We start from the raw sequence: 15885 nt of genomic DNA, 5'->3' as shown, positions 1-15885 counted from the left end.
TTTTACTGTAGAGGACTGTGAAAGCTGTGCAGTTGAAAAGATATTTAACATCTTGAATATAAAGAAGGCCAAGTTAGATAGCTTTTTGAACTGAAATACAGCCAAGAGCCTGCGTGAAAAATCTTTGTTCTGCATCTGAAGTTGTAAACAACCCATGAGTTTTTCTTTTAATTGAATTTCTCACTGCCTCAATGAATGCATAATCACTGTACACCAAGAAAAGTCCCTAGAAAAGATTCAGATTGCAAAGTCATTCATTATGTAACTTTTAACCATCCTTTTCATTAAAATGTGAGAAAAAACTATTAAAATCATAGAATGTGCTCTATCAATTCAGTTCATGCTCAGGAATCTTTAGCAATTAAATGCAAACTGGACTTTGTTTCTATGTCCTTCTTCATCTTGAATAGAAGGACGCAGTTTACATATGTTAAGTACTAATCGCCCTCATCTTGTAAGATACAAAGAACTGATTTATTTTGAATTCCACATTCCTCCAGTGTCTTTGATAGGTCACTAAAACTTCTCCTAGGTACGTCCATGGTTTCAACCACAGAGTTAGCATAGTTATTATTACTCTTCCATTCAGCTACAGACAGGATTGATTGCAATGTGTCTGAAGGCCTGAAGCAGCGTTCAAATCTCTGGCCCGATGGGTATCTCACAGCAAGTCGCAATCTTGGCTCAGATTCTGATGGTTCATCAGGCAAAGTGACTGATGCATTCTGAGATACCTGTGTTTTTGAGGTTGCAATGTCAGATTTAGAGAGTGGTGGCTTTTCTCTGCTTGATTTTAATTTTTGTTCAAGATCTGCATGCAGATTAAGTTTATTGGTTTGTTGTGCTATAGTCCTTATTCCACTGTCACTGGTCTCTCTCCTTCCAATGGATGGTAAAACTCTGTACCTATTTAAGGATGAGGATGGCCGAGATGGAATTTGATGGAGAAGATTTGGAACATCCTCGTTGGTCACTTGAGTAATCCTGTTGGGAGGTTGTAAAATTGAAGATGGAGGACTGTTGCTTAGGTCACCAAAAGCAGATGGAACTGGAATGGGATATGAACAAGTTTCTGGACTCTGAATATAAGCAGAGCTGGGGCGACTACGACCTTTGGCAGATTTAGGCCTTGGAATATTCATGGTATTTGTGTTGGGTTTTAAAATTGGGTGTACAGGAAGATCAAAAGACGAAATACGTTTGGACCCGGAGGGTGGCCTAGTTGGTTCCGCAGCTGCCATTTCATTCTTGGGTAACTGTAAAACAAAATACAAGAACATACTATGGATAATACAACTATTTAATTCTTTACAATATTTAAATCGTCACATAGATGAAATTCAAAGCAAATGTACACTTTTGTAGGAAGGTGTGGCTGTGAGTGAGGCAGGCAGAGTTGCAGGAATCTCCACCCCTGCCTGTGTCCAACTGGTTCATGAGTTTTGCTTCCTGCAATTGACCGCAGCACCGTAGTGCAGGGAGCCATTCAAGTGGGGGGAGAAAAGAGAAATGTTGTAATTGGGGACAGTACAGTTAACGGCATAAATACTGTTCTCTGTGATCAGATTGAGAATCCCGAAGACTGGTGCTCGGGTTTGGGATATCTCATTTGGACTGCAGAGGAACTTGGACTGAGAGGGTAAAGATCCAGTGAACGTGATCCACGTAGGTACCAATGACATAGATAAAACAAGGGAAAGGTTCTGATAAAGGAAGTATAAACAGCTGGGAGCCAAATTAAAAAGCAGAACCAAAAAGGTAACAATCCCTGGATTATTACCTGAGCCACAAGCTAGTTGGCACAGGGTCAATAAGATTAAGCAGGTAAATGCGTGGCTCAAAGATTGGTGTGGGGGAAATGGGTTTGAATTCATGGGACGTTGGCAGCAGTACTGGGGAAGAAGGGATCTGTTCCAATGGGACAGTCTTCATCTCCTCCATGCTGGAACCAGAGTCCTAGCAAATCACATAAATAGGGCTGTAGACAGGGTTCTAAACTAAATGGCAGGGGGGGGAAGTTTCAGTTATAGGGGAAATTAGAAAACTGGAATTAAAGGAGGAGATAAGATTGCAGAACTCAGGAGAGGTTATTAAAATCTCCAGCTCAGATGCAAATAGGACAGAGTGTATGGAAAGGGTTAGCAATCAAACTTCAAGCACACGACAAACGAATGACGATGAGAAGAGGGACAATTAATACAGGACTGAAGGTGTTAAATCTGAATGCATGCAGTATAAGGAATAACGTAGATGAACTTGTGGCGTAGATGAAATTGGCAGGCATGACATGGTAGGCATCACGGAGATGTGGCTGCAGGGGGATCAGGATTGGGAGCTGAATACTCAAGGATATACATCCCATTGAAAAGATAGGCGGGGAGAGGGGGGTGTTGCCTTATTAATAAGGTATAAAATGTAATCACTAGTAAGAAATAAAGTAGGGTCAGATGGTGCAGAATCTGTGTGGGTAGAATTGAGGAACCACAAAGGTGAAAAAACCATAGTTGAAGTTGTGTACAGGCCTCCAAATAGTAGTCAGGCATTGGGCATAAGATACATAAGGAAATAGAAAAGATGTGTAAGAAAGGCAAAGTTACAGTGAACATGGGGGATTTCAATATGCAGGTGGACTGGGAAAATCAGGTTGGTGGTGAATTGCAAGAAAAGGAATATGTGGAATGTCCCCGAGATGGCTTTTTGGAGTAGCTTGTGGTGGAGCTCACTAGGGAACAGGCAATACTGGGATTTAGTGTTGTGCAATGAGGCAGCCTTGATAAGAACAAAGAAAATTACAGCACAGGAACAGATGCTTTGGCCTTCCAAACCTCTGTCAATCCAGATCTTCTATCTAGACCTGTTGCCTATTTTCCGAGGATCTATATCTCTCTGCTCCCTGCCCATTCAAGTATCTTCTAGATACATCTTAAATGATGCTAAAGTGCCTGCCTTGACCACCTCCGTTAGCAATGTGTTCCAGGCACCAACCACTATGTGTAAAGAACTTTACATGCATATTTTCCTTAAACTTTTCCCCTCTCACCTTGAACCTGTGACCCCTAGTAACTGGAAAAAGTTTCTTGCTCTCCATCCTGTCTATATCTCTCATGATTTTGTAGACATCAATCAGGTCCTCCCTCAACCTCCATCTTTCTAATGAGAATATTCCTCATCTACTCAACCTCTCTTCACAGCTAGCGCCCTCATACCGGACAATATCCTGTGAACCTCCTCTGCACCCCCTCCAAAGCATCCACATTCTTCTGGTAATGTGCAACCAGAACTGTACGCAGTATTCCAAATGTGGCTGAACCAAAGTGCGATACAACTGTCACATGATCCACTAACTCCTGTACTCAATATCCTGTCCGGTGAAGGAAAGCATGCTGTATGTCTTCTTGACCACGCTATTGACCTGCGTTGCCATCTTCAGGGTACAATGGACCTGAACACCCAGATATCTCTGTACATCAATTTTCCCCAGAGCTTTTCATTTACTGTGTAGTTCGCTCTAGAATTGGATCTTCCAAAATGCATTGCCCCGCATTTGCCCGGATTGAATGCCATCTGCCACTTCACCCAACTCTCTGATCTATCTATATTCTGCTGCATTCTCTGACAGTCCTTTCACTATCTGCTATTCCATCAATCTTAGCGTAAACTGCAAACTTGCTACTCAGACCATCTATACCTTTCTCCAGATCATTTATGTATATCATAAACAACAGTGGTCCCAGCTTAAATCCCTGTGGAACACCACTGGTCACAGTTCTCCATTTTGAGAAACTTCCTTCCACTATTACTGTCTCCTGTTGCTCAGCCAGTTGTCTATTCATCTAGCTAATACACCCTGGACTCCACGCGACTTCACTTTCTCCATCAGCCTACCATGGGAACCTTATCAAACGCCTTACTGAAGTCCATGTATATAACATCTACAGCCTTTCCCTCATCAATCAACTTTGTCACTTCCTCAAAGGGAAGCTTAAGGTGAAGGAACCCTTAGGAAGCAGTGATCATAATATGATTGAATTTGTTCTGCAATTTGAGAGGAAGAAGATAGATCAGAGGTAACGGTATTACAGCTGAACAAAGGCAACTACAGCAGCGTGAGGGAGGAGCTGGATAGAGTTGACTGGGAGAGTAGCCCAGCAGGAAAGACAGTGGAACAGCAATGGCAGGAGTTTCTGGGAGTAATTCAGGAGATACAGCAGAGATACATCCTGAGGAAAAAGAAGCATGGTACAGGGAGGATGAGGCAACCATGGCTGACTATGGAAGTCAGGGATAGCATCAAAGCAAAAGAGAAAGCATATAATGTGGCAAAGGGTAGTGATAAACCAAAGATTGGGAAGCTTACAAAGACCCAACAGAGGGCACAAAAAAAAGAGGGAGAAGATGAAATATGAAGGTGAGCTAGCCAGTAATATAAATAAACGAAGACTATAAGAGTTTCTTTAGATATACAAAGTGCAAAACAGAGGCAAAAGTGGACATTGGGCCACTGGAAAATGACACTGGAGAGATAGTAGTGGGGGAAAGTGAGGACTGCAGATGCTGGAGATCAGAGCTGAAAAATGTGTTGCTGGAAAAGCGCAGCAGGTCAGGCAGCATCCAAGGAGCAGGAGAATTGATGTTTTGGGCATAAGCCCTTCTTCAGGCTTATGCCCGAAACGTCAATTCTCCTGCTCCTTGGATGCTGCCTGACCTGCTGCACTTTTCCAGCAACATATTTTTCAGATAGTAGTGGGGAACAAGGAAATGGCTGAGGAACTGAATAATTTCTTCACGTCAGTTTTCACAGTGGAAGATTTGGGTAATATCCCCAAAATTAAAGAAAGTGAGACAGCAGAGCATATTTGGTTGCTACCACTAAGCAGAAGGTGCTAGAAAAACTGAATGGCCTTAATATGGATAAATAACCTGGACCAGATGGACTACACCCCAGAGTTCTAAGGAAGATAGCTGAAGAGATTGCTGAGGTGTTAATGGTGATCTTTCAGGAATTGCTAGAATCAGGAGGGGTCCCAGAGGTCTGGAAGATTGCTAAAGTGACATCCCTGTTTAAAAAGGGAGTAAGACAAAAGACAGAAAACTACAAACTGATTAGCCTAATCTTGGTCATGGGTAAGATCCTGGAATCCATTGTGAAGGATGAGATTTCTGAATACTTGGAAGTGTATGGTAAAATAGGGCAAAGTCAGCTTGGTTTCATCAAGGAAAGGTCATGCCTTATGAATCTGTTAGAAGTCATTGAGGAAATAACAAGCAGGTTCACTCAGGAGAGCTAATGGATGTTACCTACCTGGACTTCAAGAAGGCCTTTGACAAGGTGCTGCACAGGAGGCTACTGCGTAAGATAAGGGTACATGGTGTCAGAGTGGAACAGTGTGGTGCTGGAAAAGCACAGCTGGTCAGGCAGCTTCCGAGTAGCAGGAGAAACAATGTTTCGGGCATAAGCCCCTCATCAGGGATGAGTTATAGGAGCCAAGAGAGCTGAGAGATAAATGGGAGAAGGTGGGGCTAAGGGGAAGGTAGCTGTGAAAAAGGGGAGAGGGGTGGGGCTGAAAATGATAGGTCAGAAAGGAGGTTGGAGCAGATAGGTGGGAAGGAAGATGGACAAGTAGGACCATTCAAAAGGGCGGTGCCGAGTTGGAAGGTTGGGACTGAGATAAGGTAAGGGAGGGGAAATGGGGAAACTGGTGAAATCCACATTGATCTAGTGTGGTTGGAGGGTCCCAAGGTGGAAGATGAGATGTTCTTTCTCCAGGCAGCGGGTGGTTAGGGTTTGGCAATGGAGAAGGCCCAGGACCTGCATGTCCTTGGCAGAGTGGAAAGGGGAGTTAATGCGTTAGCTACAGGGCGGTGGGGTTGGTTAGTGCAGGAGTCCCAGAGATGTTCTCTAAGATGATCCACAAATTAGCGTCCTGTCTCCCCAATACCGAGGAGATCACATCGAGTGCAATGGAGGCAGTAGATAATGTTTGTGGAAGTACAGGTAAATTTCTGACGGATGTGGAAGGATTCTTTGGGGCCTTGTATGGAGGTGAGGCTGGAGATGCAGTCTTTGAAGAAGGAGGCCATCTGGAATGTTCTATGGTGGAACCATTCCTCCTGGGAGCAGATGCATTGGAGGTGGAGGAATTGGGAATAAAGGATAGTGTCTTTACGGGGGTGGGGGTGGGAGGAGGTGTAGTCCAGGTATCTGTGGGAGTCTGTGGATTTGTAGTGAATGTCCATGTTGAGTCAGTCGCTGGAAATGGAGATGGAGAGGTCTAGGAAGGTGTCTGAGATGGCTCAGTTGAAGTTGGGGTAGAAAGTGTTAGTGAAGTTGATGAACTGTTCAACTTCCTTTTGGGAGCATGAGGTAGCACTGATACAATCATTGATGTAGCAGAGGAAAAGGTGGGAAATGGTACTGGTGTCGTTGTGGAAGATGAACTGTTCCATGTACCTGACGAAGAAGCAGGCATTTCTGGGGCCTAAGCAAGTGCCCACGGCTACCCTTTTGGTCTGGAGGTAGTGGGTGGATTGGAAGGAGAAGTTGTTGAGGGTGAGGACCAGTTCAGCCAGTCGAATGAGCGTGTCAGTGGAAGGGTACTGGTTGGGTCAGCAGGAGAGGAAGAAATGGATGGCTTGGATGCCTTCATCATGGCAGATAGACATGTACAGGGACAAGATGTCCATGGTGAAGAAAAGGCATTGGGGGCTGGAGAAACAAAAATCATGAAGGGGATGGAGGGCTTGGGTGGTGTCCCGAATGTAGGTTGGGAGTTCATGGACTAAGAGGACAAGAAATGTCAAAGTACGCAGAGATGAGTTTGATAGGGCAGGAGTAGGCTGAGACAATGGGTCAGTCAGGTTTGTGGATTTTGGGTAGGAGATAGAATCAGGTAGTGCGGGGTTCCCGGACTATGAGGTTAGAGTCTGTGGATGGGAGATCCTCAGAGGTGATGAGGTTATGAATGGTCTGGGTGTTGATGGTTTGGTGATAGGAGGTGAGGTCATGGTTGAGGGGGGCAGTAGGAGGAAGTGTCCATGGGTTGGTGCCTGGCTTTAGTGGTGTAGAGGTCAGTGCGCCAAATTACCACTGCACTCCAAAAAGCTTAACATATGAGAAACATTGGGTTTATACTCAATGGAGTTGAGAAGGATGAGGGAGGATCTAACTGAAACTTAGAGTATTGAATGACCTGGACATAGTAGATGTTAGGAAGATGTTTCCATTGTTAGAAGAGACTAGGATCCAGGGCATAGCCTTAGAGTAAATGGAAGACCTTTTAGATCTTCTTCAGCCAGAGACTGGTGAATCTGTGGAATTCATTGCCACAGAAGGCTGTGGAGGCCAGGTCATTGAGTATATTTAAGACTGAGATAGGTAGGTTCTTGAGTATCATGGGGATCAAAGGTTATGGTGAGAAAGCAGGAGAATGGGGATGAGAAACTTATAGCCACGATTGAATGGCAGAGCAGACTCAGTGGGATGAATGGCTTAATTTCTGCTCCTATGTCTTATGGACTTAGAATTTACCATGTTATATTGCATATCATTTTAAAGGGAAGTAAGAACAAAGAGACCTAGGGGTGTTCAATCAAAAGCTTTTGAAACTGGCAGCACTAGATAAAAAAAGATGGAATTCCATCAAAAGAAGTTTTGCAAATAGAGGCAAAGATTTGATGGGCTTAATGGTCTCCATTTTTGCTGAACCATTCTATAATTCTATGATTGCAATGTACTTAATTCAAATCAATTATGTTTAAAATATTGACTCTTTTATACAGGGATATTAATGTTCTGAAATTGTTAAATTGAAATTCGTAATTCATATTTGAAGACTAGCATTTCTAGCTATAAAGTACTCATTATTGAGACTAAACAGTTTCAATGTTTGTGTCATACTTGATCTTGCAATGAGCTTCTAACCACCTCTCTGTCATTACTAAATCTGCTTATTTCCACCTTGCTAACGTTGTGTGGCTCCAACTCTGCCTCAGCTAATCAACTCCTGAGACAATCATCCACACTTCTTATTTTGATAATTCCAATGAACTCCTGGTCAGCATCCTAACTTCCACCGTCAACAAAATAAAGCTCATCCAAACCTCTGACCTCAATATCCAAACTCTCACTAAATTTTATTGAATCATCACTCTTTCCCAGCTAATGTACACACTGGCTCAGAGTTAAGCAAAGCCTCAATTTTAAATTTGAAACAGGAATGTAAATATTTTTTCATGATCCTTCCCTATCTCTATAAACTTCTAGAGCCCAAAACTCTTCCAGATCTGAAGATGGATCATTGGACCCGAAACATAAATTCTGCTTTCTCTCCACAGATGCTACCAGAACTACTGAGCTTTTCTAGCAATCTCTGTTGTTGTTTCTGGTAACCCCAAGAAACCTCACACCCAAAGATTAAGTGAAATATCTGTTAGGTTATTGTATAGTATGTGGTTAGAATTTAGTATGATTTTGGACAAGCAACTTAGAGCTTCAATTTTAACATAGTGATTTATGAATTGGAATAAAAATAACCGTGAAAGTCACTGAATTATCACAAATGTGACTAGTTTACTAATAACTGTCAGGAATGGGAAGCAATGCTGGTCTATGTGACTCTAGAGCTACACTACATGAATGATTCTCATTACCATTTATAGCAACATGTTCCAAATTGCCTGTTTCTATCTTGTACCTGGAGAAAAATAAAACAATTGCATATTTCTTCGGAAGGGAAGGTGATGACCTGGTGGTATTATCCCAGTACCAAAGAAAGACATGCAACATGCCTTAATCAAGGTGATCAAGGGTTATGGGGAGAAAGCAGGAGAATGGGGTTGAGAAATTTATTGGCCATGATTGAATAGCGGAGCAGACTCAATGGGCTGATTGGCCGAAATTATGCTTCTATGTCTTATGGTCTTAATGACTACCGTCCATTGACTCTGACCCCATAATCATAAAGTGCTTCAAGAGGCCGGTCATGGCCTAAATATACTCTAACCTCCCAGCATGCCTTGATCTCCTGTAGTTTGCCTACCCGATGTAATGGGTCTGCAGCGGATGCCATTTCCCTCACCCTGTGCTCTTCCCTGGAACATTTAGATAACAAGGATACCTACATCAGACTCCTATTCATCGACTACAACTCTGTCTTCAATGCCATAATCCCCTCCAGACTAATCTCAAAACTCTGAGACCTTAATCTTGGCTCTACTCTCTGCAACTGGATTCTCAGCTTCCTGACCCACAGATCGCAATCATTGAAGACAGAAAACTACACCTCCTCCACGATAACCCTCAACACTGGAACCCCCCCCCCCCCCCCCCCCAGCCCAAAGATGCATCCTCATCCCCCTTACTGCACACTCTGCACACCCACGACTACGTAGCCAAGCTCTGAACGAACGTCATTTACAAGTTTGCTGACAACACCAACTGTGGTAGGATGAATATCAAACAACAATGAGTCAGAAGACAGAAATCAGATGGAGGGATTGGTGTCATGATGCAATGATAACAATCTCTCTCTCAATGTCATCAAAACAAAAAAAACTGATCATTGACTTCAGGAAGAAAGGAGGAGGACGCGCCCCTATCTACATCAACAGAGCTGAGGTGGAGAGGCATGACATCATCAAGTTCCTAGGATGATGATAAACAACAACCTGTCCTGGATTTATCATGTAGATGCAACAGTCAAGAAGGCACAACCAAGCCTCATCTTTCTCAGGTGGCTTAGGAAATCTTGTATTTCCATAAGGACCCTCATCAATGTTTACAGATGTACCATAGAAAGCATTCAACCTGGGTGCATAATGGCCTGGTATGGTGACTGTTATGCCCAGGACTATAAGAAACTACAGAAAGTTGTGTGCACAGCCCAGGCCATCACAGAAGCCACCCTCCCATCCATGGATTCCATTTATACTTCTTGTTGCTGCAAAAAGGCTGCCAACATCATCAAAGGCCCCTTCCATCCCGAATATGCTTTCTTCCAACCTCTTCTGGCGGACAGAAGATACAGAACCTTGAACACGTCTACTAACAGGTTCAAAAACAGCTTCTTCACTGCTGTTGTTAGACTGCTGAATTGACCTCTCTAACTTCAAATAATGTTGATCTTGCTAATGTTGGTCTTCTTTGTGCACTCCTGTGTAGTGTAACCTGCATACCTTGTTCAAAGCACCTTATGATCTGTATCTCCTTGTCTGTTATGTTATGACTATACAGCTTACAAAACAAAGTTGTTCACTATACTTAGGCACAAAGTTAAAAACCACACAACAACAGGTTTATTTGGAGTGCCTCCTGGTGTTGTGTGATTTTTAACTTTGTCCACCTCAGTCCAACACCATCACCTCCAAATCATACTTTTGTACACATGACTAAATCAAATAACTCAACTGTTCATCCAGAAACACAGGTAATGTTCTGTAAATCTGGGTTCAGATTCTGCTACAGAAGATGTGTATTTTGAATTCATTAAAAATCTTTAATTAAGAGTCTAATCAGTCTATTTCAACACAACCTCCAATCCTATTTACTTTAATTCTATATTTTAATCTCTTATGTGGGATCTTATTAAAAACCTTTTGAAAATCCAAGTAAATTGTATCCACTGGGTAAAAACAATGACTGCAGATGCTGGAAACCAGATTCTTCCAGCACCACTGTATCCACTGGGTCTCCATTATCCACCCTACTAGTTACATTCTCGAAAAATTTCAGCAAATTTGTCACATACAACTTTCCCTTCCTAAATTCATGCTCCATGTGATCTTGTCATTATTTTCTAAGTGTTCTGCTGGTACATCTTTTATAATGGACTCCAGCATTTTTTCCCACTAACGATGTCAAGCTAACTAGTCTATAATTTGGTGTTTTCTCTCTGCCTGCCTTCTTAAATAGTGGGTTTACAACAGCTACTCTCTAATGCATAGAAATTGTTCCAGAGTTTGCAGAATTTTGGATGATGACCAACAGTGCATCTTCTATTTCTAGGGCCACTTCCTTAGTTATTTTGGAATGAAGTTCATCAGGCCCTGAGGATTTATTTGCCTTTAATCCCATTTGATTCTCCAAAACCATGGCCCAACCAACATTAATTTCTTTCAATTTCTTCTTTCTATTAGGCTCTATGCTCTCTCATATTTTTGAGATGTTATTTGAGTCTTTCGTTGTTAAGACAGAAATAGTGGCACAGTGGTTAGCACTGCTGCCTCACAGCGCCAGAGACCCAGGTTCAATTCCCGCCTCAGGAGTGTGTGGAGTTTGCACGTTCTCCCCGTGTCTGCGTGGGTTTCCTCCGGGTGCTCCGGTTTCCTCCCACAGTCCAAAGATGTGCAGGTCAGGTGAACTGGCCATGCTAAATTGCCCGTAGTGTTAGGTAAGGGGTAAATGTAGGAGTATTGGTGGGTTGCGCTTCGGCGGGGCGGTGTGGACTTGTTGGGCCGAAGGGCCTGTTTCCACACTATAAGTAATCTAATCTAAAGTATGTATTTAATTGGTATTTCATTTAATTGAAGAATGTTCATGAATTGGAAGCAGTTCAGAGATATAGATAGGTTAAGTGAGTGGACAAAGATCTATCAAATTGAGTATAAAAAAGGAAAGTGTGGAATTGTCCATTCTGGCAGAAAGAATTTTTAAAAAAGCATATTCTCTTGATGGTGAGAGGTTGCACAGCTCTGAGATGCAGAGAAATCTGGGTGTTCTAGTGTATGAATCACTGGAAGTTAGTCTGCAAGTACAGGAAGTAATCAGGAAAGCTAGTAAATGTTATGTTTTATTGCAAGGAGAATTGAAGACAAGAGTAGGAGTAAGCTTCAGTTATGCAGGAAATTGGTTGATGTCTCATCTGGAGTACTGCATTCAGTCACCATACTTGTAGAAGAATATTAAAGTTTTGGAAGCTATTCATTGATGTTTTACTAAACTAGTATCTGGATGTATTTTGAGGAGAGGTTAGATAGGCTAGTCCAATATCCTCTGAAGTATGAAAGAGTCAGAAGTGACTTAATTGAAACATAGACAATCCTGAGTGGACATGACAATATCGATCTTGAAAGTATCCTATTGTGGAGAATCTAGAATTACAGATCATAGTTTAAAAATAAGGTGGCACCCATTTAAAATGGGTGGATTTTTTTGTCAAGGCGTTGTCAGTCTTTGTAATTCCTTTCATAGAATCATAAAGTCCCTACAGTGTAGAAATACGCCATTCGGACTATTCTGTTCAGACCAACCACCCGAAGAGCATCCCACCTAGACCCAACAATATCACTGTCGCCCTGCATTTTGCATGGCCATTCCACTCAGCTTGTACATCCCTGCACACAATGGGCAATTCATCATGGCCAATCCACTTAACCTGCACATCCTTGGACCAAGGGGGGAAACTGGGGCAACCAGAGGAAATCAATGCAGACATGGGGAGAATGTACAAACGCCATACAGACAGTTGCCTAAGGATGGAATCAAACCCGTGTCCCTGGTGCTGTGAGAAAGCTGTGCTAACCACTGTGCCATCGTGCCTTTCCTCAAAAGACTGTGGATGCAGAATCTATAAAAAATTTTAAGGAAGAGGTAGTTAGATTCTTGATTATCAAGGGGATGAAAGACCATACAGGATATGAATGAATGTGGATTTGAGAATAGCATCAGATAAGTTGTGATCTTATTGAATAATTGAGCAGGCTCGAAAGACTGAGTGACCTAATCTTGTTCCTTGTTCATAAGAGACCAGGAGAATGTAACCACTGATTGCTTTAACCAAAAGTTTGCAAGAGACAAGGACACAGTTACAAAAGATGTCTTCAGCATACAGTAAAGACATACAGCATAGAACTGATCCTTTGGTCCAACTCGTCCATACCAACCAGGTTTTTTAAACTGAACTAATTCCATTTGCTTGCATTTGGCTCAAATCTATTTAAACCTTTCCTCTCTATGTCTTTGTCTAAATGTCTTTTAAATGTTGTAATTGTACTTGTTCTATCACTTTCTCTGACAGTTTATTCCAAAAATGTACCAACCTCTGTATGAAAACCCGGGTGGGTTTAAACTAATTCAGCAGGGAGATGGGAACCTGAATTGTAGCTCCAGTGTGCAGGAGGTTGAGAGTAGTGAGGTCATGAATAAGGTTTCAAGTTTGGAAGCAGGCATTAGCAAGCAAGAAGTTGGTTTGAAGTGTGTCTACTTCAACACCAGGAGCATCCAGAATAAGGTGGGTGAACTTGCAGCATGGTTTGGTACTTGGGATTTTGATGTTGTGGACATTTCAGAGACATGGATAGAGTAGAGACAAAAATAGTTGTTCAGTAAGATTTTGATGTTTCAGTAAGAACAGAGAAGATGGTGAAAGGTTGGGGGATGGGGGGGTAGGCATAGTTAGTCAAGGACAGTATTACGGTTGCAGAAAGGACATTTGAGGACTTGTCTACTGAGGTAGTATGGGCTGAGGTTAGAAACCTGAAAGGAGAGGTTGCCTTGTTGGGAGTTTTCTATAGGCCTCCGAAAGGTCCAGAGATGTAGACGAAAGGATTGAAAAGCTGATTCTGGATAGGAGTGAAAGTAATAGGATAATTGTTATGGGGAACTTTAACTTTCCAAATGTTGACTGGAAACACTATAATTCGAGTACTTTACTTGGGTCAGTTTTTGTCCAATGTGTGCAGGAGGATTTCCTGACACAGTATGTAGACAGGCCAACAAGAGGCAAAGCCACATTGAATTTGATACTGGATAATGAACCAGGCCAGCTGTTAGATTTGGAAGTAGGTGAGCACTTTGGTGATAGGGACCACAGTTTGGTTATGTTTAATTTAGCAATGGAAAGGAATAGGTATATACTGCAGGGCAAGAGTTACAACTGGGGGAAATGCAATTATGAGACAATTAGGCTCATTAACCTTTAGGGTTTTCTTTGATCCTACCTGCCAAGACTCTAACTATTAGCCTAGTTCTAATCTCATTAGTCAGAGGGAAATGGGTCTGGGTGGGTTACTCTTCGAAGAGTCGGTGTGGACTGGTTGGGCTGAAGGGCCTGTTTCCACACTGTAGGGAATCTAATGTAATCTACTCTGCATTCCTGTTACTCCTTCCAAAGTGAATCACCTCATACTTTTCCCCATTAAACTCTATTTGTCATCTTTCAGCCCAGCTCTTAAGTTTACCTATGTCCCTCTGTAACCTACAACAGCCTTCGGCACTATCCATAATTCTACCAACCTTGTGTCATCCACAAATTTACCACCCCATCCTTCTCTACCCTCATCCAGGTTTTATAAAAAAATGGCATTTATAAAAATGACCCAAAAGCAGTGGCCCCAAAACAGATCCTTGTGGGACAGTTTTGATGAACATTTCCCATCAACCACCACCCTCTGTCTTCTTTCAGCTAGCCAATTTCTTATCCAAACTGCTAAATCTGTCACAATCCCATATCTCCATATTTTGTGCAATAGCCTACCATGGGGAACCTTATCAAACGCCTTACTGAAGTCCGCTTTATCCTCATTCATCTTCTTAAAGAACTCAATAAGGTTTGTGAGGCTTAACCTACCCATCACAAAACCGTATTGACTATCCCTAATCTCTTATTATCTTTTCCAACACCTTACCCACAACCAAACTAAGGCTCACTGGTCTATAATTACCAGGGTTATCTCTACTCCCCTTCTTGAACAAGGGAACATTTGCAATCCTCCAGTCTTCTGGCACTATTCCTGTAGACAATGACGACATAAAGATCAAAGCCAAAGGCTTTGTAATCTCCTCCCAAACTTCTCAGAGAATCCTGTGGTTAAATCCCATCCAGTCATAGAGTCATAGATCTGTACAACACAAAAACAGACCCTTGTGTCCAACTTAACCATGCCAACCAGCTATCCCAACTCAATCTAGTCCCACCTGCCAGCACCCGGCCCATATCCCTCCAAACCCTTCCTATTTGTATATCCATCCAGATGCCTTTTAAATGTTGCAATTGTACTGGCCTCCACCACTTCCTCTGGCAGCTCATTCCATATATGTACCACCTTCTGCGTGAAAAAGTTGCCCCTTAGGTCTCTTTTATATCTTTCCCCTCTCACCCTAAACCTAAGCCCTCTAGTCTAGACTCCCCCATCCCAGGCAAAAGACTTTATCTATTTATCCTATCCATGCTCCTCTTGATTTTATAAACCTGTATAAAGTCACCCTTCAGCCTCCGACGCTCCAGGGAAAACAGCCCCAGCCTATTCAACTTCTCCCTATAGCTCAAATCCTCCAACCCTGGCAACATCCTTATCAATCTTTTCTGAACCCTTTCAAGTTTCACAACATCTTTCCGATAGGATGGAGACCAGAACTGCATGCAATATTCCAAAAGTAGCCTAACCAATGTCCTGTATAGCCGCAACATGACCTCCCAACTCCAGTACTCAATACCTTGACCAATAAAGGAAAGCATACCAAACGCCTCCTTCACTATCCTATCTACCTGCGACTCTACTTTCAAGGTGCTATGAACCTGCACTCTAAGGTCTCTTTGTTCAGCCCAGCGGACTTATCTATTTTCACATTTTCCAGAATTTCTAACACCTCCTCCTTGTGAACCTCAATCTTATCTAGTCTAGTAACGTGTATCTCAGTATTTCATCAACAATATTGTCTTTTTCCGGTGTGAATGCTGGCAAAAGATATTCATTTAGCGCTTCCCTATATCCTCTGACTCCACGCACAATTTCCCACTGCTACTCTTGGTTGGCCCTAATTTTACTCTAGTCATTCTTTTATTCCTGATGTACTGAAAGAAAGCTTTATGTTTTTCTTTGATTCTATCTGCCAATGACATCATGTCCCCTCCTGGCTCTTTTTAGCTCTCTCGTTAGGTCTTTCCTGGC

At 42.4% G+C, this 15885-nt stretch overlaps 1 protein-coding gene across 2 annotated transcripts in view; it reads right to left on the bottom strand.

Annotated features, from left to right (window-relative positions):
* Window positions 1-236: 236 nt before the first annotated feature.
* The window catches only part of ubxn10 (UBX domain protein 10), a 34538-nt gene continuing 18889 nt past the window's right edge, over window positions 237-15885 (bottom strand). For both annotated transcript variants that reach the window (XM_043676362.2, XM_043676361.2), the window contains exon 2: window positions 237-1256. In XM_043676362.2, the coding sequence (XP_043532297.1) occupies window positions 438-1241 (804 nt within the window). In that variant the 5' untranslated portion in view covers window positions 1242-1256 and the 3' untranslated portion in view covers window positions 237-437. The remainder of the gene's footprint in view (window positions 1257-15885) is intronic.

This window comes from Chiloscyllium plagiosum, unplaced genomic scaffold (genome assembly GCF_037043375.1).
Source record: "Chiloscyllium plagiosum isolate Xiang-an unplaced genomic scaffold, Cpla_swu_hap1 HiC_scaffold_37, whole genome shotgun sequence".
In the NCBI taxonomy this organism is placed as follows: Eukaryota; Metazoa; Chordata; class Chondrichthyes; order Orectolobiformes; family Hemiscylliidae; genus Chiloscyllium; species Chiloscyllium plagiosum.
The sequence above is the reverse complement of the archived record's forward strand: the minus strand, read 5'-3'. Positions and strand labels throughout refer to the sequence as shown.